This window comes from Zerene cesonia, chromosome 11, assembly GCF_012273895.1.
Source record: "Zerene cesonia ecotype Mississippi chromosome 11, Zerene_cesonia_1.1, whole genome shotgun sequence".
NCBI classification, from domain to species: Eukaryota; Metazoa; Arthropoda; class Insecta; order Lepidoptera; family Pieridae; genus Zerene; species Zerene cesonia.
The window spans coordinates 4,964,255-4,987,347 of record NC_052112.1 but is presented as its reverse complement, the minus strand read 5'-3'; the positions used below and the strand labels follow the sequence as shown (position 1 = coordinate 4,987,347).

The following is a 23,093-nucleotide window of genomic DNA, read 5'->3' as shown; positions in this document are numbered from 1 at the left end:
GATAACAATACTGGCCAAAACATATTTAGTATGCATTAAAAAACAAACCTGTAAGACAAGATTAATTAAGCGTGCTATAATATAATATTTTATTATAATAAAATATTCATGTTTATATATTTGTTTACATAAAATAAGGAGACGTTACACGCAACTGGTTGCCTGCTTGCTTTAAGGTCATAACAACAATCACACGTGTTTTCTACGCAGTACATTTCATAAAACGCAGATCGATGTGTGGGTAAGACACCGGCCTTTTTAGTATGATCACTAGTATTATGTTATCTGTGGTATAATTGAACAAGCAAGTTGTTATATTGATACTTAATTTTTTTATGTAATATTTAAAATAATATAAAATATATTTTTAGAACTTCCTCAATATGAATTACATAAAAGAACATGATAAATGAGAAATTTTGAAAGAAAAATTTCTCATTTATAAAGCATTTCAATGCTATAAAACTAAAAATTAAAATTTAACAAAGGCCGCGTTCCATCGATACAATATTGTAATCATTGAAATAATGTTTCGTATTGGTTGTGATGGTTCTTAATCATCTCAATAGATGGCGTGGGGTGCCCCTTAGGCACATGAAACCGAAAGAGTAGAAGAAATTCGATTACTGAGGCAGGATCACGGGTGGCCGAGAGGCTAGGCGTTGCTACGGTTAGGCAAGAAACGCAGGTTCGAATCCTGCCTCGTGATCGAATTTTTTCTATTCTTTTAAAATTTCTCATTTATAAAGCATTTCAATGCTATAAAACTAAAAATTAAAAGAACATGATAATTAGAGTAATTTACCTACACTATGCTTAATTTAAAATTCAAGATGGCCGCTAACACACAACGGGGTTAGGGGTTTTTAAATTTTTATTAAATTTTATTGGCATATATATTACATAATCTAATGAATAGCATTACAATTTATGTAATGCGTTGTTACATTTTATCGCTGGTTAATTTTGACGCTGATAATAAGAAGGCAAGAATAATAAAAAGTTGATAAGAATATACACAAAACATGAATAAAGGTTACTTAAATTTTATACATAAAAAAAAATTAATTTACATTAAAGTTATTTAATTTTTTTTTATTGCACCTTAATCTATCATGTATAAAAATAATCATGTTTTTTTTGCAATTGCAAAAAAAAAATCACCGAATTTGAATTGAGTGTACTAGGCATTTTATATAAGATTTCAGTCAAGGTAGATTTTATAGTTATTAGAGTCGGGCAAGCTTCGCCACGAATTAGGATAGCTGTGTGTGAGAGGGGAGATGGAGGCCTTTTCCTTAAACTGTTTTGTTCTCTCCCTCAACACACCCTTCTTCATCCCTTATACTTCAAAGTTGGCAAACCAATGCAGAGGCTTAAGACCAGCTCCTTGGCCATCCTAACTTAATTTTGTTTTTTTTTTTATATTATTTAATTGGGATTTAACGAACACTGTTTTGTATCAGTAAAAATTTAAAGGACATGGACTTTTAAATATTTTAAGATTCTAAACGATCCAATTATGATAAATTTATTCCGAATGACTACATCATTCACTACAACGAAGAAGGATGTTGCGAGTTAAAGCTAAAGTTTTAACTAGGTACTTCCCATTTTCTTGATTTGACTATTGCTCAATACTTGTTCTTCGATATTTTCGTTCGTTAGGAGCGATTTCTATATAAAATTAAACTTTTCTCATTTATTTAAAAAATTCTCAACTTTTCTCATTGTTTTAATTCGAGTGGAACCGGAATATATTTATGAACCGGAATTTATTATAATACCGTATGATATGATAGAAGTAAATAATTAAAAAAAAGGTTAAAATAATTAGGTTTTTGTTGCATCACATGCATTTATGCCGTTGACTGTAAGAGACCCATGTTTATAACATAACGTTATCAAAGGTCCTATAGGTTATAAAAATCTTGTGACAAATGTTTCTTTTTGTTATTGCATGCTATTGTTGGTATATTAAGCAATACGATAACATTATTATTAAATTACAATACAACTAATTATATAATCGCTTATCCTAGAATATGGTTAATTTTCTAAGTTAGAATAAAAAAAAACCGGTAAAAACCTACCTGCTGTTACAAAAGCCACATGGTGCTGCAGCACTTCTTGTGCTGTATTAAATCTTGTTGACCATCTGCTTGGGGAATACTGCTTCTCGAGATCCATATCTTCGATTATAAGAGCCATATTATCAGATTTTACACGTGGTATCTAGAAATCATCATGAGTAAATCAAAATAAATAATAGTGTGAGGGGAAAATATTATCAAAAATATATTATGTAAATAATATAATGATTAGCTTTAAACCTCAATGTTAAGAACCCCATTAATCAGATAGTGGATGGAACATTTTACGTATTAAAATGATACTTTGTAACTATATGATTATCTCTAATTTGAACCGTAATGTTTAGAAACTTATTAAAGGTTCGATATAAGTATACATTTTAACAAAGTATTTGAATTAAATTTAAATATTTTTGTCTTTCATAAAATCATTTTACCTAAGACAAATTCTATGTATAAGTATATATACATGCAGTCACTAGTAACGCATTGTGTTCATCCCATAATATCGTTGTAGATATAGGATTAAACTTTTTGCAATAGCAATATAGATAACAAACAGTAAAAACCTTATGAAGTCGTTTTGTATCCATTTAATACATTAACCCCTTTAGATAATATGTGATATTACAATTATTCTAAGAGCAATTTTCAAAAACATCCAGACCTTTTTATTTTTCTGAATCGGCGCTATTTTCTGTCCCGTGTTAATCCACTTGAATAACGTTTTTATTATTATAATCAATCTATTTTGTTTCTTCATTTTACACTCAAGACACCTTAACGATATAAACTTGGCTAAAATACGAAATCCTACTGCTTCAATTTTTTGTGTTCCTACACTATATGAAGATAATGTATCTATAGATAATGTTATATCATTTGCAAAATACGTACATAACTCTTACTACATTTGTTTAGACTTTACAGGATTATCTTATGAGCGATAACGCACAGCTCAAGAAAAGATGTAACTCTGTTTTAATATTATTTATAAGCAAAAACTTATTGCGTAAATCGGTACCTACACAATGTAAGTGCTTCGTAGGCCGTTATAGAAATATGACACGGATGTTTTATGTACTCATGTCGCAAAAATACTCCAAATAGATATTTTTTAAGCACTGTAAAATGAAGAATGTTCCGCTAAAGTATCGTTAAGTGTGAAATTAAATGCTAATTCAAGATGTGTTGTTATATTGAATAATTTGAATATTTAACTAATTTGAAAGAGAATAACATCATTAGGTGAATAATGTATAAGATGCATATATCTAGCAGATAGCATTTGTCCACGCAGAGTAAATTAAAATGTATTACATCGGTAAATAATATTTAATTGTATAATGCTTTATTATTATAAAACAATCAGAATGTAAGACAAAAGGCTATCGTTTAATTTATCGTGGTCATGTTAAAGTCACTTTTGTAACTATGACAATCGCAAAATAATTTACAGTGTGTTATCAGGTTGTTGACCTATATTGATATTCTATTTATATTAAATGTAAACATCATAGAATAACGAAATCTTTCAGGACACTCAAAATATCATTTCCGTATTAAAGTTTTATGCTTGTATGTGTAGGTACGTATACTGTACAAAATGTCAAGTTTTATCGTGTTCCTTAAATAAGTATGACCTATGTAAACAAAGAGAACTAAATGTTATTTACGTTATATGATAATTATTACGGAAAGATCTTTTAGTCATATTTATTCTGTTTTAAATTCGAAAGACGTCATACTTATGTATTTTTAATGTTTTTATTGTTTTTATATTCTTGAGGTAGAAGAGGCACAAATTTATGATGAATTAAATATTTATCTCTTTAAACAAGAAATCAACACAATGCATCCTTGTCCATGATGTAAATACAACAATAATGCTTTTGATAGAGTACTAACATGTTATATATGTTTCTTTTATCTTTTGTATCCTTGGTATGACAGTAATGGTCTTACAAGCCGTATGTTTGTTTAATATAATAATATACAAGTGTATATACAAATAAGCCCGTTAAGAATTCGCTTAGCTTATTTAAGGCAGTACTGATACGAATTTAAAACTTATTTTTGGGGATTTTAGTGGAGATTTTAAAGTTAAACATCATATTCATTTAAAGAATAATATATCTACTACAAAATAACAAAACACCTACTTTAAAACATTGTAATAATTTGATGCTCTGAAGTGCGAAATCACGTTTAAATCTTGTACATACATACCAAGCTCACAAAAGCATGTTAAAATATTGACAAGAGGATCCAATCTGCATAATATACATACATTGTATGGGAAGTACCTAGTTGAGATTGAGTACTAAATATTGAATACTTAGTTTCAATATTCATACAACTTTATCATTTGATAACTATAAGTAAGTTTGTTGTCTAAGATACACTAGCTGTGACCCGCGGTTGAAACCGCGTAAGTCCGTATCCCGGAGGAATATCGGTATAAAAAATGCCTATGTGTTATTTCAGTTGTCCAGCTATCTACGAAGCAAAATAGTTTTATTATTCACCAATAGATGTCAGGAAAAAAAACACGAATAAAACACGAATATGACATTTTCTAAAAAAAATTCCTTGCTAGATCGATTTATCGCCCCTGAAACCCCCTATATACTAAATTTCATGAAAATCGTTGGAGCCGATTCCGAGATTCCAATTATATATATATATATATATATATATATATATATATATATATATATACAAGAATTGCTCGTTTAAAGGTATAAGATACAGTATCATACAAATAAAATTAAAAACATTGTGATTACAAAAAATGTAATTTAATAAATATAACGCTTTATAATTAAACTTTTGGCTACTTCACAGAGTCTTTATTGAATTGAAATCCACGGGGATTACCATTACATTGATCGAATTTTGTATTCCACCTCAGAAGCCTCTTTAATTGTCGATATAATCTTGTCAAATTACGGTTACTGAGTATCGAGGGATTCGCTCTATTGACCTAATTCCTAAAAAAAATCGCAGAGCGTTAGCGGATTACACCGATTTTTGTGAATCATGCAAATTATCGCGAGAGATTTACCAAATACATTTCTATTTTGCGGAAGATAAGAACAGATAATAATAAAGACTTTGATACACATCCAATTAAGGCAAATGTTTTTTTTTTTGTCGATTTGTACTAGTATAGATAAACCCGGTCAATTTGGAGTCGACGCGCGAAACAAACGTAAATTAAGAAAATTAAAAATGGTCTTAGTGAAAAATCAATTTCATTTTATAAACAAAATTGGTTCAAAAACGTTCACTAGGTTTTGCTAACTTTTCTTTTAAGTTCCAAAATAGTGGAACAATGTTGTAGATAATTCAATCTGCGGTAATGCCTAGGCAAAGTCAATTTATCTGTGGCTTGTTAGTTTATAAGATTAAGCGCGAAAATCCTTAACACCCCTTTTTCAAGTTGGCAGCTGCGGGACAGAAGTGCCAACCCAATAACTTAAAATAATGCATCAAAAATTCACAATTTAGGAATATATTAAAAAATCGTCTCCTAGGAACCACTATTTAATGTAAATTTAATGGACCGAAGAAATTTTATGGTTAATGTTTCATAAATTTTAGTAAATTTGCTATTCTAAAATTTTCCTCATACATGACACCGTGGTAATATCATTATGCATTCTCACCCATCTTATTTAATTACAATATCATACAGTAACTATGCGTGTTTTTAAAATAATTCACTGCTCTCGATTTGAGTACAAATTTATTAATTACAATATGACTATAATAACCAAAACTTGTACTTACTTAAACAATGAATTTCCTATTACAATATGTATAATGTTCTTATGTACTATGATGAATCTATCGCAAAACTTCATGTAATATTGATATAATAAAACGTGACCAGCACCTTGTTGTGCAAATATTTTCTTATATCATGAATATATCATAAGATACATCTTATTAATGATATCAATTAATGTTAATATAAAATATCATCAGGGCACCTCGTTACGCGATAACTATTTGTTATGAAATCATGAGGCAGTCTGTACTATATTTTTAGATTTTATTTATTATAAAATTATCTCGTAGAGATCTAAAATCTTGCTGATTGATCTTTGGATATATGGTCTCAAGTGGCCCATAATCGTTGATTTGCACATTAACAACACGTATATTAAGCTCCAATATGTACAATAGTCAATTAATAGGCAGCCGACTAGACTGGGATTGAATGCTAAAACAAATACGTAGGCAAATACAAATTCGAATAAAGGCAGCACTGAGTATTTAGAATGGATTAAGGTTTAAATTATAAGTAAATATTTTACCTTTTGCCATGTGCTGAAGCACATAAAATAATTTATTTATCATTAAGAAATACGTGACGTCCGTGGTAGATTTCAAAATGATAACCTACAATCAATTATTATTTAACAGCAAAAGCTGATTCGATTAGAGACAACATACAAATAAGTCACTTATTATCAAATAAATTAATGTGTCCATTTGATGTTTACCTAATTATCGCTAATTATGCAAAACAGTTAAATTAACTATCGTATAAGAACATAAATAATAGGCAAATATATCTGATCTTCGGTGCAGGTTTTTAAGTGTTTGTAAGTCTTATCGATACCATAAAATTTTAGAATAAAATAGTAAACACTTTAAGTTCTCTCACTCTCTTAAATCATCCGTTATAACAATACCAACAAACACTTCCTTTAAACGGTGATATAATAGAATTTACAAAATAAATGTTTTACTTTTTATATACAGTACAATGTTTATCTACCTCTGCTTCCGAATCAATTTATTTATATTCACAATGAGCTATTTTATATCACATAATGGAAGATAGTCTCTTAACTTCATATCCTATGCTACACTGCCAATTAATAAAGTAAATACCTGAATGTGCGTATAATTGTTTTGTCAAAATCTCATCATTTATTTCACGAAAGCCACTATGACATTAACTAAGGGGCTTTAAAGCGGTATCTTCGCAGATGTGCCTGGATAACAGATGAGCTTTCACTGTACACATCTGTAGAACATTAGAATAAATTTTATGTTAATTTTACCATATTAGTGATACTGATTGCTGAAAAACTATTTGTAGGGAGTTTAAATTAGAAAAACAAAATCAAGAAGGGATATACGTATTACTTACTATACCTTTATACTATAATGAATTTGAGACTATACCTATACTAGTATTATAGTCTGGGATCTCTCTTCCCATACTACTATATAGTGGGCATACGCAGAGAAACATTATGCTTTTATTATTTGTTGGCCTGGCCGCCAACAACAATTAATATACAGAACGCACAATAGATTAATCTTTGCATAAGAATTATCCTTTAATACTAACACATTACGCCCATTTCACGATAGATTTGATGTACCTTCTATTTCAAGTCTTTAGTTAAACACCTGATCATTGAGGGAATATAAGAATGGCGATAACATTGTCGCGGTTTGTGGAATTGAACAGCTGGTGCCCTCGGCATTGGATTTCTCGCCGTGGACAAGAATGCTTGCGTTTAGGGACTTCAACTTGGTGAAGAGATCGAGGTAAACAGTACAGTAAGCAACGTTGCTTATTTGCTAACAGGGCTTCGAATACCCGATATAACTAATACATAAAATTAATCTCGGAAAGAGCTCCAAGCAATTTTCATGAAATTAAGTGCAGTAGGTTTCAGTGGCGATAAATCGATCTGAATCGATGAATTTTCTGAACTAAAAAAACTCGCTTGCGTATTAAAAAAAAAGAAAATTTCGCTATAGAATTTATATCTGAAAAGCTACATACGTGATGGCAAATATTGTTAACAATAACTAAAATTCACTAGCAATCGAATCTAATTACATAAAATTAGTTTATTCAGTTGTAGAATGTTTGAACGTTCAAACATTCTAAAGCTAAATTTATTTATATGTTTTCATCATTATCATCATCATTGTATAGCCGATAGAATTTTCTTAATATAATTTTAGACAATATAGATAACTGAAATTTGTTGCAAACTAGATACTTGTTCACCCTTCTTCTTGAACCATTTTTTATATTATTTTAGGGACTACATGATATTAAAGCGTGTTCTATATCTAGATCTCCTATTCTGGTTTGTATCTACATGATCTATTACAGTAAAACAAAAAAAAAAAAAACGAAAAATGATTCGTATGTTTTGGGATATAAGTTAAATTTTTAGTATAAATTAAACACAATAATACAAATTTGATACAATAGAAAAAATATATAAATACACATATACACCTTTGTTAAAACATTCTCCATAGTAATTAATAGTATTTATTTGTAAAATTAATAGATTTTCAGTAAATTACGTTTTTTTCTTAGCCATGAAATATACTTGCGGCTTGTACCAACAGAGCCTCTCGAGACTCGGTTGGTACAAGGATTCTAGCTCTTGTATGAGCTAATAACGTATTTTAATGCCTTAAAGTATATAAACTGCCGCTTAAGAAAAATAACAGCAAACACGCTTCAGACATTTTTCTTTTTCTTTTAATTAATCTGAACCATATGTTCAGTTATTTGGAATTTTCTTCAAATTATCTTTCGCTATAGTAATTTATTTAAGTACAATTAATAATTTTATTGTCAATCGCGTATTCTTATTTCTGAACGGTGATACGTATAATGTACGCATGTGTGCGCGTGGCCCTGTGCACCGAGAATTGAGTGTACAAGGAGAACTTTTTTTGTATTTTAATTTTTAGGTTATAGGGTTATCAGTCATAAGTTTATAAAACACGAATTAGATATTGATATTTATTACTAGCAATATCTAAACGATAGTAAAGCGTCGCTGATATTTATCGGTTCAAAACTTGACATTGGCAGAATCGGGGATTGTCACTAAAGAAAAAAAATAAGAATTTCTAGAATATTAGATTCTCCTTTACTGTTAAAATTGGTTTCATTGAATATTCCACTGAGCAAGTACTTTATTTATAAACACCAATTACTTGTTGTAACTCAAGTAAGTGGATTATTTGATACGCTTCACCACACAGTAAAACACGATACCTACTTGTTTAAAATTACGCGTTATCGGCGGCGAAAAGGCGGAAATTCGTGAACTATTAATTTTTTATTTAGGGTTTATTTCAACGTTTGAACGGAAACAATTAGTGATATTAATTGATCCATGATATAGATAGCTGATACAATCACTTTTTATAAGCTCACTGAGTAAAAAGTGTTTTTTAAAATTTACATTTGAAATTTACGAGTTGCACACACTTTCGTAACTGCAAAAGATTTTAAAAAATTCTATAAATAGCCTTTGGCACAGAAAGCTTAAAATAACTCATTTGTAAATATTTCACTTTAAATTATACGACCTACTTAATTATACAGCTATTTAAAATGTTATATTAAATTTCTCACTTTGGTTATCGAGGTTGGTGTTCTGTATATGGAACTTGTCAAACAAGTACAGCATTTTCCCACAAATAGTTATTCTAGAATAAATCTTATAAACTGTATGGATATCGTACGTATGCTTGTATACAATTTACACTATAATTATGTTATGTTATGACGTTGATTCCTTAATATTCTTTCTTATCAAGAGACTTAAAAAAAAAACCAAGGATGCTCTTAATTGAAAGCGTTTTTTAATGTTAGTGCATCGATAACTTAATATGTACATACAGTATGATTTCAACTGATTGACATAATTCTTTTCTTTTTGTTTTTAATTGGGAATTATTATCATTTGGGACTCGATTATAAAATCTGGAGTGAATCGAATTATTGTAGATTATTTATTTTATGTCCAACGATTTTCAAAAAAATTACAAGTCATGAGTTTATCTTATTATCTTGATCAGGATCGTCAGGAGGAAATAATTAAAACGTACCTATACTCTGTATCAGAGAAAATGGACAATTTATTTGATTCTATCATTTAAACTGTGGTTTTTAGTTTTTCTATGTACATTTATCATCATCTCCAGCCCATATATGCTCCTAATGCTGGGACACAGGCCTCCTATGAGGGTTTAACTACATTAACTTTATTTAATAATGTTGTGAAATGTTCCTTTGTGCGAGAACCTGCATACCTACTGCATGTACGATATTAATTAAACCTATTTCAATTGTGGTTTGGACGCATTATCGACCTGACGTTTAAAGAACTTTCTGTGGTTATTGATAAAACGGCGATTTATACGCTGTGGTTGAAATTATAATAACTGAAATGTAGTCTTTTCAATAATTCCAAATTTAAACATTTAAATTCCCAAGTTTATAAATAATATTTCACGTGCAAAATCTCTCGCTGGTAAAAAATCCAAACAGGTTGTATAGCACGTGTATTAGAACATAGTGACACACACGAAACATTAAATCACGATCGCGCGTGAACGCATCATCCGCGTAACTAATGCGTCAAGATAGTCCCCCAATGTACACATTTGAAGGGGGGGTCAATCAATTATTTAAATGACTTAATGTATATTAACAGAGTACCTGCATAGTAAATCAGTCAGGGTATGTTCCGTAGATATATGATAACCAATAAAAGTGACATTAATGAAACGAGATAATTTCAGATTAATAAAAAAAAGTTGTTTTAAAGCATTTTCATGTAATTTGGATATACTGTATGCTACCAAACTAATTATTGACACAAAGTGGTGGAGAGTTTAAACAGCACGATTAATGCCAAAGTGTATCATTTAATATTATTCTGCATGGTCAGTAACCAGATAAATCTTCAATTAATTAATGATCCGTATCGATCCTACGGTCATTTATCCTGGGTCCTGACCTCTAATCTTTAATCTAATTTAAGGTCAACAAGGCGTGTATGTTGCATTCCTTAACGTGACACATAATTTTAGAGAAACCTGATATCTATTTGGGTTACTTAATATCTCGTTAAGTATAATCGTCCATAGTCATCATCGATAATACATTAACATTAAAAAACCATATCTTTATTAAATCATACATTTGTTACCTATATGAGTTGCTTAATTATTCTTATTAAAAATAAACAAAGAGAGCATATTCTACAATAGTCATCAAGAATATTATATCAAATGGGAATCTGTCTTCTGAATTAATTACAAATGGGCTAAATTACTTGGCTAGAATAAATATAATGAGAGTCGACTAATAGATTACAGATTAACTTATTCATTCTTTTGGTACGTTCTCCTGCACATAAAAACATTATTTTTTAATTTAATTCAATGCAATTACGTATTGCCATATCATATTATAATTATAGTTTACTGTAAAAACATCAAAACTGCAATTAACAATCTATGTACACGAGGTGAAGCTTAAAATAAACGAAAATACCGGTTCGATTCCATAATAATGTATGTATAAATAAAATGAAATAATATACTTAGTTTTAAAATTAACAGCATGATCACCTACTCTACTTTTAGGTAGGTAGATTCAAGGTTCCTTGTTCCATTACGATGTAAAAGGAGTTTGTATAGTAAGTCAGTCACAAGGACTGTGTGGTTAACAATCACGTATGTAGTAGAATGTAATACATTATAGTTATATCTGTGGTGATGAGTTGAAGCTTTTACGCTCTTGCAATAAATGCCGAAAGTTCAATTTTGTAAGTCTCTTCAAGTCATTTCAAAATTTAATCTCCAAAAAGGGTAACAAAATCTAATGAATTGAAATCAATTCAAATCCTATTTAAACGTTTAAAATGCTAAGACAAAACAACTTGTTAAAGAAGATAAGTATTTTGTTATAGATTTTAGTTTAAAACATTAATACTGTAAATTATAATTATGTTGATATACGTATATAGATAGTATATACAATTTAATGTATGTATCTTAAACATAAATTGAAACCTTCGATCATCAATAACAAAACTGATATAACAACACCTACACTATAAAATTAAATAGAAAGCAAACTTCTGTAGTATCAATATACCTACCTACAGATGTTGATTTTCCCTTGATTTACAAATATTCAATTCGTTTTAACGACAACAGAGCGTTCTAGGGTACCTAATCGATTGCCAGTAATAATTATTACGATATTTGACATTGGTTTAGCGGCATTCCGTGATCATAAGAAAGATAGTATTTACAATAATTGCATGAATTTTGTAATTATAATTAAAAGCATAATTCTAAAGCGATTATTTTCCACGGTTAAAGAGTTTTAAAATAAAACATCACACAGTCGCACCTGTTAGTGATGCCCACGAGGTGAACCCACGGCTTCTGGGAGAATCGCGCTAATGGGTCATTCACCTGTCTTATGTTATGATTCTTAAACGTATCGAATACAACTGTGACAATAATAGATTGTTCTTAAAATAGTGCTGCCATTGAAATTACAAATGAAGAGGAGTAAATGAACATATTATTATGCCTACCTGCCTAATTGGTGGTTGGATGCACTCTGCAATATTATACTTCTGAGTACATGGCCTAAAAATTGTGTAATTCCATCTAGTAGGCGATATTTCAAACAATAACATAGCGAGTAATGGCTGGCTAATGATATTTTGAATGGAATGTTTTCGGATTATTTTCTGTAGACGATAATCGATATTGCGATATATATCGAAGCAGTTGCGCAACTTGAAACTGTGCGTTGAAATAAAATTAATGTGAACTCCTTTGATAAATATAATATATTATCGAATAAGTAATTCGCAAGTCCTTTATGTTTAATGTGGTTGAATTAAAATAAACACAAAAATCATATCAGATTTGTGTTTATTCTAATTTCTATAAAAGTATAAATTTTGCATTGATAGGTCTCGATTTGTTATTGAGAAAACTATATTTATAAATTATACCAAATCTTAACATTTTCTTCAATCTAGGAATCTAGGAGATTCATTTAATTAACTAAATTTCCCTACACTACTAATTGATTATTGATAAAAAAAAAAATTCTCAAGATTTATAAAAACGCAATAATCAATTTATTTATATAATTATTTATTATATCAGTTTTTCCTTGTATTATTAATATTTATACGGACATTTTTGCGTTTCTTTTTCGATTTATTATTGATATTAAAATGTCTCTTGTCAATCAGCTATATTATACCTTACCAGAAATTATTTTATCATTTATTATGCATTATTATTGTTATGATCGTACGATAATTATATATATCACAGATCAAGTTAATTAAATTTTACATCCTTAATATATTACTGACCTATCCATTATCTTGCGTAAGAACTTTATAAGAAAATCGTCTCAATTATATAGGAATAGTTTTATTTTTATACAAGTTGTAGGCCCCGGCTCCGCCTGGGTAGTTTTATTTATTTATCCTAATTAAATAAATTTAAGTCTATTTATCCTATCTTTTAAGGATCAAACTGCAAATGGTGTGCAAATTTTATTAAAATCGGTTTAGTAGTTAGGATTCTATCGCGGACAAACAAAGTGACACGTGATATATGTATATCAAGATTATAAACATTGATTTTGCCGCAAATAATGTTGAATTATTTCATAATAATTTGTTTCTGGGATTATTTTTAAAGTTTATCTACAAATAAAGATGTTGATAACAATGTACAGAGTGAAATAACGCACTGATACCAACCCACATATTGTAAAGATAAAATATCTTTGAGAATCTAAAAGCAAATATATTATTTCTGTATCCTTTAACATACGTTTATAAATGGCAACTTATTTAAATTATAGCAAATATGTTAATTTTAATACAAAAATTAGTATTTTGTGATACGAATTTTCTTTGAACAGTATAAAGTATGAAATGGTACTCACTTTTTTATAGTATCCGTGTCAAATGTTAACAATTTAAGATCAGCTAGGAATGTTTGTAAACAAAGCGACTTGACTAGATGCGTGGACGCAAGCACGTTGACCGGTTGCACTCGAGATTATGAATAAACGAGGAATGTGAACCAGCTCCACGCTTGTACTGTCACTTGTCGTTTGATAACTGTTGCGTTATTCCACTACGTTAATAAAACAATTGCGCCTACAATAATGTTCAAGCTATTCTCAGTTATAAGTGTGTATGCTTCTTAAAACAGATTATATTATAAACGATTATCGTGAAATAAATTGTAAATCCGTTTTTTTTTTTATGAGGAATGAATCAAAGTACTTTATCACAACAAATTACAATCTACTAGGTTAAAAAGGAACAATCTGCAGACCCAAAAAACCTTATCATAAAATAGCTGTGCTAAGAAAATTTAAATACACAAATTAATAAGGGACAACTAACTTTACATCTAGATGGCTCAATTTAAGCGACGTTCCTACGTAGGTATAATACTAATATCTACTGAAACGATACGTACATTGTTTATAGGTACCTATAGTACATATTATATTATCTGTGATCCATGCTATCAAAAAATGTACTAGATACTTTACCAATATTTTATTACATTTACTCTTTAATTAAAATCTACAACCAAATTAGTAACAATTTTAAACTATATTTAAAACAAGGAAAAGAGAAGTCATGCTTACTAACTAAATAGAGTGGCGCAATAATCTATAGGGTCTTGGCCTCCGATGATAAAAGTTTCGCATTTAGCACTATCCTGCCGTTCTCTTCTATTCTACTACTCTATCTAGCATTCATACGATTTACAAGATGTCGATAAGAATGAAAAATGTAAATTATAGACACACATATTGTACGATCATTGATCACAAACTTACTTTTGGTGTCGTAATCTTGTCTATAGGGATCGGATCGCAAAATTAGATTTCCTTTTACTTTGTATACTGTATACATTCCAGAATAAAAAGGGCCAAGTGGTGCTCAACTTAAAAGACATTTTTTTTAATTCAAATAGGAGTCCAAATTTTTTATATAATTTGCAATATGACAAATAACTGTCGAAATTAGTTTTTAACAGAGATTTCATAGCGATAAGATTTCATAACCTACTGTTATTGTTGTAAAATCATATGCATAAAATTCTATTATTCAAGAGGCGCGAAATCACCCAATCCAGTATAGTTCCTATTATATTAGAAAAATAAAAGTGGCTTTTAACTTTTTACACTAATTAAAATACAATAGATCTAACACAATAGACCGTATACATTCAACTTGAAATTATTGTAGAATTTAGGTTCAATTCTCACAATTATATATTGTTATTTCTCACAGTACTTATTATCACCAATACGAGTTAGTAATTAGTAGTTATTGGTAGTTATTACTACCTATGTCCTGAAGTTGGCGTTATGGACTACATTTTTTAAGTCTCCATGTATTAAAAATTTACTTGGGTTTGATTTTGCGCGAGGAGGTACCTATTATATACATTTAGAAATTTACTATTAATCGCTATTCATAATCAGTCTTATAAAAATATCAGCTATTAATATTAATATTACAGTACTCTCCTGTACAAAATACTCACTCCGTAAAGATTTCATGATCAATACGGAAATTCAATAAAATACTTATTTATTTACTACAATAATAAAACGAACAAAACATACTTTAAACGGACAGATTTAATTCACACTTTGTAAAATTATCAAGGATCGATGATAGTACAACAATTTAATTTGTCCTAGTATCCTTTTTAGGATCACATGGGTTAAAAAAAATTCCTTATCTTAATATGAGCAATTGAGACACTTTATAAGAAGCGTGTTTTTCATTTTTTTTTAATCTATATATTTACATATCTTATAGCGGGCAACTGCGTGGCCTGATGGTAATTAAGCGAGCGACAACGCCCATGAAAATTTTACTGGGGTAGGGCCTCTCCAAATTGTGAAAGGATTGACGACAGGAATAAAGGAAAGATATGGAAAGGGTGACGATAAGGAAACGGCCCCCCCTCACATAACTTTATTAATAATTTAAAAAAAAAATACACAGCCAAATATGTCTTACTAAATTCTCTACGTAAGAAGTACATGATACTTAACTATTTACGTCCGTGCTTAGCTCCATTTTATGCTTTAACTAATTACCTATTGTCTTTCATATCCTAAACGTATATACTAAATATGTAATTATTTATTTAATTAGATACATTGCACACATTGATAGATGCACACGGTTGGGCGCACGTCATAATTATCATCCTATTTTTGTTTAGGTAGTGTTTTAGCAGAACTATTGATAAATAAAAAAAAACCTTGTATATCAATGAGCAGAAAGTTAAAGTTTTCTACTTCTAAAGAGTAGATTATATTTTAACGCCCAAACCGAACAAAAATTCAGAGAAATTGGGAACTTATTTAACTGTATTATCCAGTTTTACCATTTTCTATAAAAGAATACAAGCTAAGTAGATCCATTGAGATATTGCTACCGAAATGCACCCTAGGTATAAGAACCTCGAAACTATTTAGTTAATATTAAACATTAAGACGTACTTTTAATTAGTCTTTATAAAACGTAGTTATGTTATAAAGCTTTTATTTGGCGATGTCTCTGACTTATTTTTTTTATAAAACACTGATTTCAAAGGGAAGTTTTTGTATTTTATATGGAGCAGTAAAATCAATAAAACACCAGATATAATAAACAACATTCTGAAAAAACATGGGTCCGTTTGTAAAGAGCGTATTCCACGATAAATGTTAGCAAATTATATTAAATACATCACTTGTCGTTAAAATATAAATATTTTTATATTTCAGTTTTATTATATGCAAAGAAAATGTGGATTGCTAACGCCTCATTGGATACGGGAACGGGTATTTAAATAAATACATTTCTAATAGAAAACAATTCGTAACTATTATATTAAAGTAACAAATGTATTATATTATCTGTGGTAACTACTATTGTTAAATATATCTGACCGACATTTTACTTAAAAAAAATTGAATATATTTTGTGAGGATCAATTCTATTAGACATATTTACAAGAACGTGTGAAAATTGCCAGGAACATTATAAGCTGTGAATATATAGCGCGACCTACCAGTATGAACTTGACAAGGAGATTTAATAATGTTGACATGGGTCATAACTTCTACAAACACTGATTACGATTACGAAATATTTAGTGAGAATAATGCCTACAGAGTATTTCTGTATTATGTATTTATTTCACATTTTTTTCGTTAATCAAGCGTTTTTATGGCATCAATAATTACTAATATATAATAGGAAGTATAAATCTGCCATCAAAATACGACTACCTAACATAACAATCAGAAAATAAAATGAAGGACGAACTTCTTGTAAAAATATATCTGAATTTATTTTTAAAATACCAGCAAAGTGATTGAAAGGAAAAGCAATTTATAGCGAAATTAATGTTGAGGGATTCCGTAAATTTTGATTATCGTGATCAGTGATATTATCCAGTTATTGGTAATATCGTCCTAGAAAATTGTATCGTATGATCGTTATATTATTAAGGGAGGTAGGTTTTTTGGTAAAATGTATTGTATAATTTTCCAAAATTTGATAGACTTTTAAACATCGATTAAAAGCTAATTAAATCAAAATCTACGTTCGTTTAAAAAATACGAAGGTTCTCAATTTATAGTGCCTAGTTAGGTATGGCATTTTAAATTTTAATAGGTGTAAGTAAATAATTTTGTGATATATCTTTATATCTCGTCATGTTTGCTATGCTATTCTATGAAATAGGGAATTTATTTCACTTTTCTTTCGTTCCATTTTGTTGACTATTAGTCCACTGTAAACACGTTGTGGGTATTAAACAGTTCTAGAACTTATTCAAAGTTGTTCAGTTTGCCTTACTGAAAGACTGTAAATTGGAAGGATGTTTTAGAGGTACATACATTATATTGCAATATTATGTTAGCTTATTTTTAATTTTATGTGTCCGTATATTTTATTATGTAATATTACATTTATATACTTAATGAATATTATCTACCCAATAAACTTATGACATAACCTAATTAATAAACCTTAGACTTTAGATTATACTAGTAATAAAATATACTCTAAGAAATAAACGGATTATATTTATCCTGTGAACAAAATAAAAACACCTAAATAATTAGAAACGACAGGAACGTCCATCATTGCATCGGTGATTATATAAGCTCATGAAATTATTGTAGTGTCACCGATCCTTGATAAGTGTAGGAAGTTTGAATTAGGTAAATCTGTCCGTTTAAATTTGGCCAAAAGTGTGTGTAAGGGAATCCATCCTACTAACAATAAACATACAAGCATACCGGTGAGGATAAAACATACCCGTAAAAGTATAATAAATACTACTCTTTTGGCTAAAAAGTATGTTATTATTAAGGAGTTGAAACTCATTTTTCAATTATTTTTGTTTATGGCGTTCATATGTCAAAAAAACAACTTTATCTTTAATGTGCTCTCTGCTGTGTTTGTTAGCTGATATTTAAAAAGTAAATAAATCTTTCTTAGTATTTTGTTCCAGATGGAGCATGCTTTTGTTTCAAGGTATCAGAAAACTTTAAAGTAATTTTTCATTCAATTTACTTATACTTTAATTGATGAAAGAAATAAAATAGGGGAGAATAAATGGTTTCTTTTTTGATAGGTTATATATTTTTAAGGAAGAATTATTTTTAATTTCTGTCATTTTACCGTTTGACACTTAAACGGATAAATCGCGAGATGATCTGTTGAAAAGTTTGTAAGTAGGTAGGTTGAAGTGGAATACCTACCAACTATCACAGCTAATATCTACTTGTACTTTAGGTAACCTAAAAAGATCATATTAAAAAAAAAAACATGAAATTTTTCGAAACCATTTTTGCAATTTTTATTTATTTTGGTCTCTATCATAAGACTACTCGCTTGCTTGAACTATAATATTCAAGACTGTAGAGTGGTTATTTTATTCATAACTAATTCTAAAATTATGATACACGTTGATTTCATTACCTGACCAAGACCTGTTTTACAATTCGATTTTCTTTATGAAAAACTATTATTAGTACTTAATATATGAAATCCGTCGTGTCAGTGTATTTTTATTGGCTCCATCAGAGTTGAAACCATCACCATTTTTTTTATAACTTTAACTTTGTTTAATAACACATACCCACTATATACTGTACCATATGTGCGTCGTCGAAAGTGTCGTCGTCGTAAACCTACAATCTACATCCATGTATTTATATGGCATCTACCTATAAGTTTCTAAGCAAAATTTTAAAGTTTTTGGTAGGTTCTGCATAGTATTACGTTATCTGTGGTTCTACGTGTATTTTAAATATATTTCTAATAATTGATATACGTTTGTTATAGCGAAGGGGAGCCGGACAGGCACACCAAGCTTCTGCTGATTTTCAATATGTTCGGTGTCATCGCTTGCTGCTTGCTAGTAGTGTTCATGAGTTTGTGGGCCCTGAGTTAGTATTTAAGAGTTCTTTAAATTCAATTGAAAATTCTAAAGATTTTCCATTGAGTTTTGTGGTGACCCTTAGAAATATAAAATCGATAGAATAGAAGTAATTATGTTTTATGATTACTAAGGCAGGAACACAGGTGGCCGAGAGGCTAGTCGTTGTTACGGTTTGGCAAAAAGACGCGGGTTCGAATCCCGCCTCACGATCAATTTTTTTTTCTAAATTTCTCAATAAAAATTCTCACAAATGCGTTTTGTCTAGAAGTTGTGTATGTACATAAATATATATTAATAAATAAATGCTTATTTTTCAAACAAGTAAATATAATAACGGTAGCAATTTTACAATACAACATACTTCACTCCGCCTGCAACAGTTAAATTTATTTCATACTGTTTTTAGATGCTAGCGCTGTGGGAGAGTTCTTGTTATTCATTATTTAAAATTATTTTTCTTCTTCCCTCGACACTATAGCTCTTATTACTTGTTTCAGACATAATCTTTCTTGAACCGAACACTGCCTTTCTAATGAGTAAATATCTGAATAATTTAACTAATTCGTATAAGAATCAAACTGTTAGAATAAAAACTCGTTATCATGTTTTTAGTCGTATTTAATTTATTTAATATGTAAACACAATTAACTTAAAAATATTTAAATGTGTTTATGTAAAAAGAATTTTTGTATTATAAGTACAATATTTTGTTATCTGTGGTATTACTATTCAATAGTTCAATAGAAAGCGTCATATACTTGTTGCCATTAAAAAAAGCGCCATATGTCAAAGGGTCTTGTTACTTGTTAATAGTTGTTGTTAATAGAAATCTAATTGTGTTTAAGTAGATGTATTACCCTACTGATAACTGTTTTTTTGGAACGAATAAACGCAGTATGTTTAATAAGTCAGGTTTTATTTAAGGTTTATAGTATTTATTATTTTACTGTTGCCATCCATATTTCTACATAATCTATAAGGTATAGAAGATACTCTATGTCCTTTCTTATTAAACACATAAGAACTTCATAAAGTTAATGTTGCTACCAATGCATATATAGGGTTAATCACTGCATAGTACAAAAAAAAGTCGCTTTCTCTGTCAATATGTATGCTAAAATGTTGAAATCTACGCAACGAACAAAATTTTGATGGGGGGATTTTTTAATAGATAGATTGATTCAAGAGAAAGGTTTATATGTACAATTACATGTATTAAATTATTCGGAGCGTAATTTGATACATGTTATCGGGGCGTCGCGGGCAAAAGCTAATTTTATGATATACATGAAAAGTGAAACAAAATTTCAGTCTGATCCTATAACTTTATTTAAATAAAAACATTACATTGTATGCGACAACGCTGGCCGTGCTAATCCAGTACTACAGAATAAAATTTTTAACATTTTGTATTCTTCATTCGTATTTCTTACTTCTAATAAGGCTACCCTTATATCCTACGATTTCACACTTCCTCGGATTAAATATCCTTATCATTAAAATTATTATTGCTTTCGATTTCGCTAACAAAATTGACATTAAACATATCAATTAAACCATTTATCTATCATTTTATTTATTATGCAAATTCCGTCTAGTTAGTAATAATTTATGAAATTAAATAAATTCGAGTATGTAGAGATAATTCCAACATAAAATAATTTTGTAACGACACAAATAATATTAGAATAACAAGTATTTCAACCATTTTAGAATGTTAAGCTCAAGCATACGTGCGGATAGTCAACATAAAATTACAATATTTTATTAAAATATATTAAAACCTTACAACAATATGCTAATGATATGATATAAAACTTGCACTGGTTCCAGCCAGTCACAGTGGCTCCGTTCATAAAAACAACAAATATATGAATGGATGTACGTAATACGGATGTAGAATGTTAAAGTTCAATGTTTTTTAATGTTCATTAAATTCAAATCAAAACTTAGTTTTATAGTTTTAAGTACGTTTAACATGTTACTGAAAAAGTGATACATCAGTTACCGCAGCTGGTATAGTGCAAAACTCGAGGCATGGACATGATTTCTCATCTGCACTCAAAAGAACCGCGTTTATGAAATAAAATAGCAGATCAAAGCGTCTATTATAATAATCCTCCGACTACTCTAACACTAAGATAACGCTAAATCCCCAGCACCCCATTAGAATGTAAATTGTGCGTATGTAATGCCACGTGGCATTTTGTAATTTTTATGACACAGAGCCAACAATGAGTACCTTACAACTATCATGCAATACGTTACCCTATATCGCTACAATATGTAAAGGCATAACCGAATATATTGTCAACTCTATCAGGAAGCATGTCACCTTAAATAGTAATTGATGATTTTCATTGACTCGTATAAAGTTCTATTACATAAGCATTACTGGTTTAATATAATAACTGCAGTATTAAGTATACACGGCTCGGCTAAAACCGTGTCTAAACTCTTAGCAATGTCACATTTTACAGAGTTTTAAATTGTCTTCAGAATACACTAGCGACGACGTTCGATGTTTGTGTCATAACATACATATTTTGATATATCTAGAGCAGTCATACTCATACTCCATGTGCTCCACAAAAAGCCTCATTAGAGTCCACGAGAATACAGTAGTAATAATAAGAATAATACACCTCTACTTTACTAATCTGTGTGTCGATCAATCAGTATTCCAATTTGGTTTTAAATACCGAAATAAATCACTTGAGTTCCGTAACACATTCTGAGAGCCACTGATCTAGAAGTTTTATTATAAGATCCAATATTGAGAAAATTCATTTAGTCTACCATTAAGTCTCAACATTTGTATTTAAAGAATATATTTACGTATAATTTTTAAATTAAATAAATGATATCATCCTCCAAGATAAGATCTTAAATAAATTAAAAACTTCGTCTCTAGATTATCCAATAACATCAATTAAACAAATTTATTCAATTTGAAATCTACTTCAAAATGAACTGTAAATATCCTGAGATAATTATACTGAGCGGAGACGACAACACAACGTAGGTCCTCCGTTAACTACAGTTAATAACAACCATTAATAACATTTAGGTCCTCCAATATTATGATAATGTGTGATTGCCACAGATTAGTTAGAAGGTTCTCTTTCACAGATTAGTCATTAAATAATATATAAATGGTGTTTCATTTTTTTTAATCATAAATTTTTATGAAATTTCATTCAATATTTTTTTTCTAATTGTTGTGTTATCGTCTCCATCCAGAATGTTATATTACAATAAGTATATAATTAACCAGGCAAGATAATATATACTCTTACGAGAATAACGCACAATTATTGTGCATTCTTACTTTACGCAGTCTGTGTAAAGATGTCAAATGGTTCTATTACAATGTTAATAGATTATAAAGTCGTATCATTTAACTTGATATATTTACAACAAAATCCATTATTCACAACGATCATATTAAAATGAAGTCTGTTAGAAATGACAAACATATATGCATTCAAATATAAGGAAGTTTAAGTTTAACTAAATTAACAATAAACGTTAGTCACATCATTATTGCCTTGTTATTTTTATTACGACTAAATTATAAAATAGAAATTATATACTTAGTCTGGCCATAAATACTGTTACACTTAATTATAAAAAAATATTACATTTGAATTTCGAATCTGT

At 29.3% G+C, this 23,093-nt stretch overlaps 1 protein-coding gene across 3 annotated transcripts in view; it reads right to left on the bottom strand.

The window, feature by feature from the left end:
• Positions 1-14,061, bottom strand: part of LOC119829948 (kynurenine formamidase) — a 22,691-nt gene extending 8,630 nt beyond the window's left edge. The window contains exons 1-3 of one of the 3 annotated variants that reach the window (XM_038352691.1): positions 10,407-10,527; positions 2,761-2,891; positions 2,094-2,235 (exon numbers count right to left, since the gene is read on the bottom strand). In XM_038352691.1, the coding sequence (XP_038208619.1) occupies positions 2,094-2,235; positions 2,761-2,891; positions 10,407-10,482 (349 nt within the window). In that variant the 5' untranslated portion in view covers positions 10,483-10,527. Of the gene's footprint in view, positions 1-2,093; positions 2,236-2,760; positions 2,955-10,406; positions 10,528-13,890 lie in introns of those variants that run through there. The other 2 variants (XM_038352690.1, XM_038352692.1) reach the window with 2 other exon arrangements.
• Between the last annotated feature and the right edge of the window lie 9,032 nt (positions 14,062-23,093).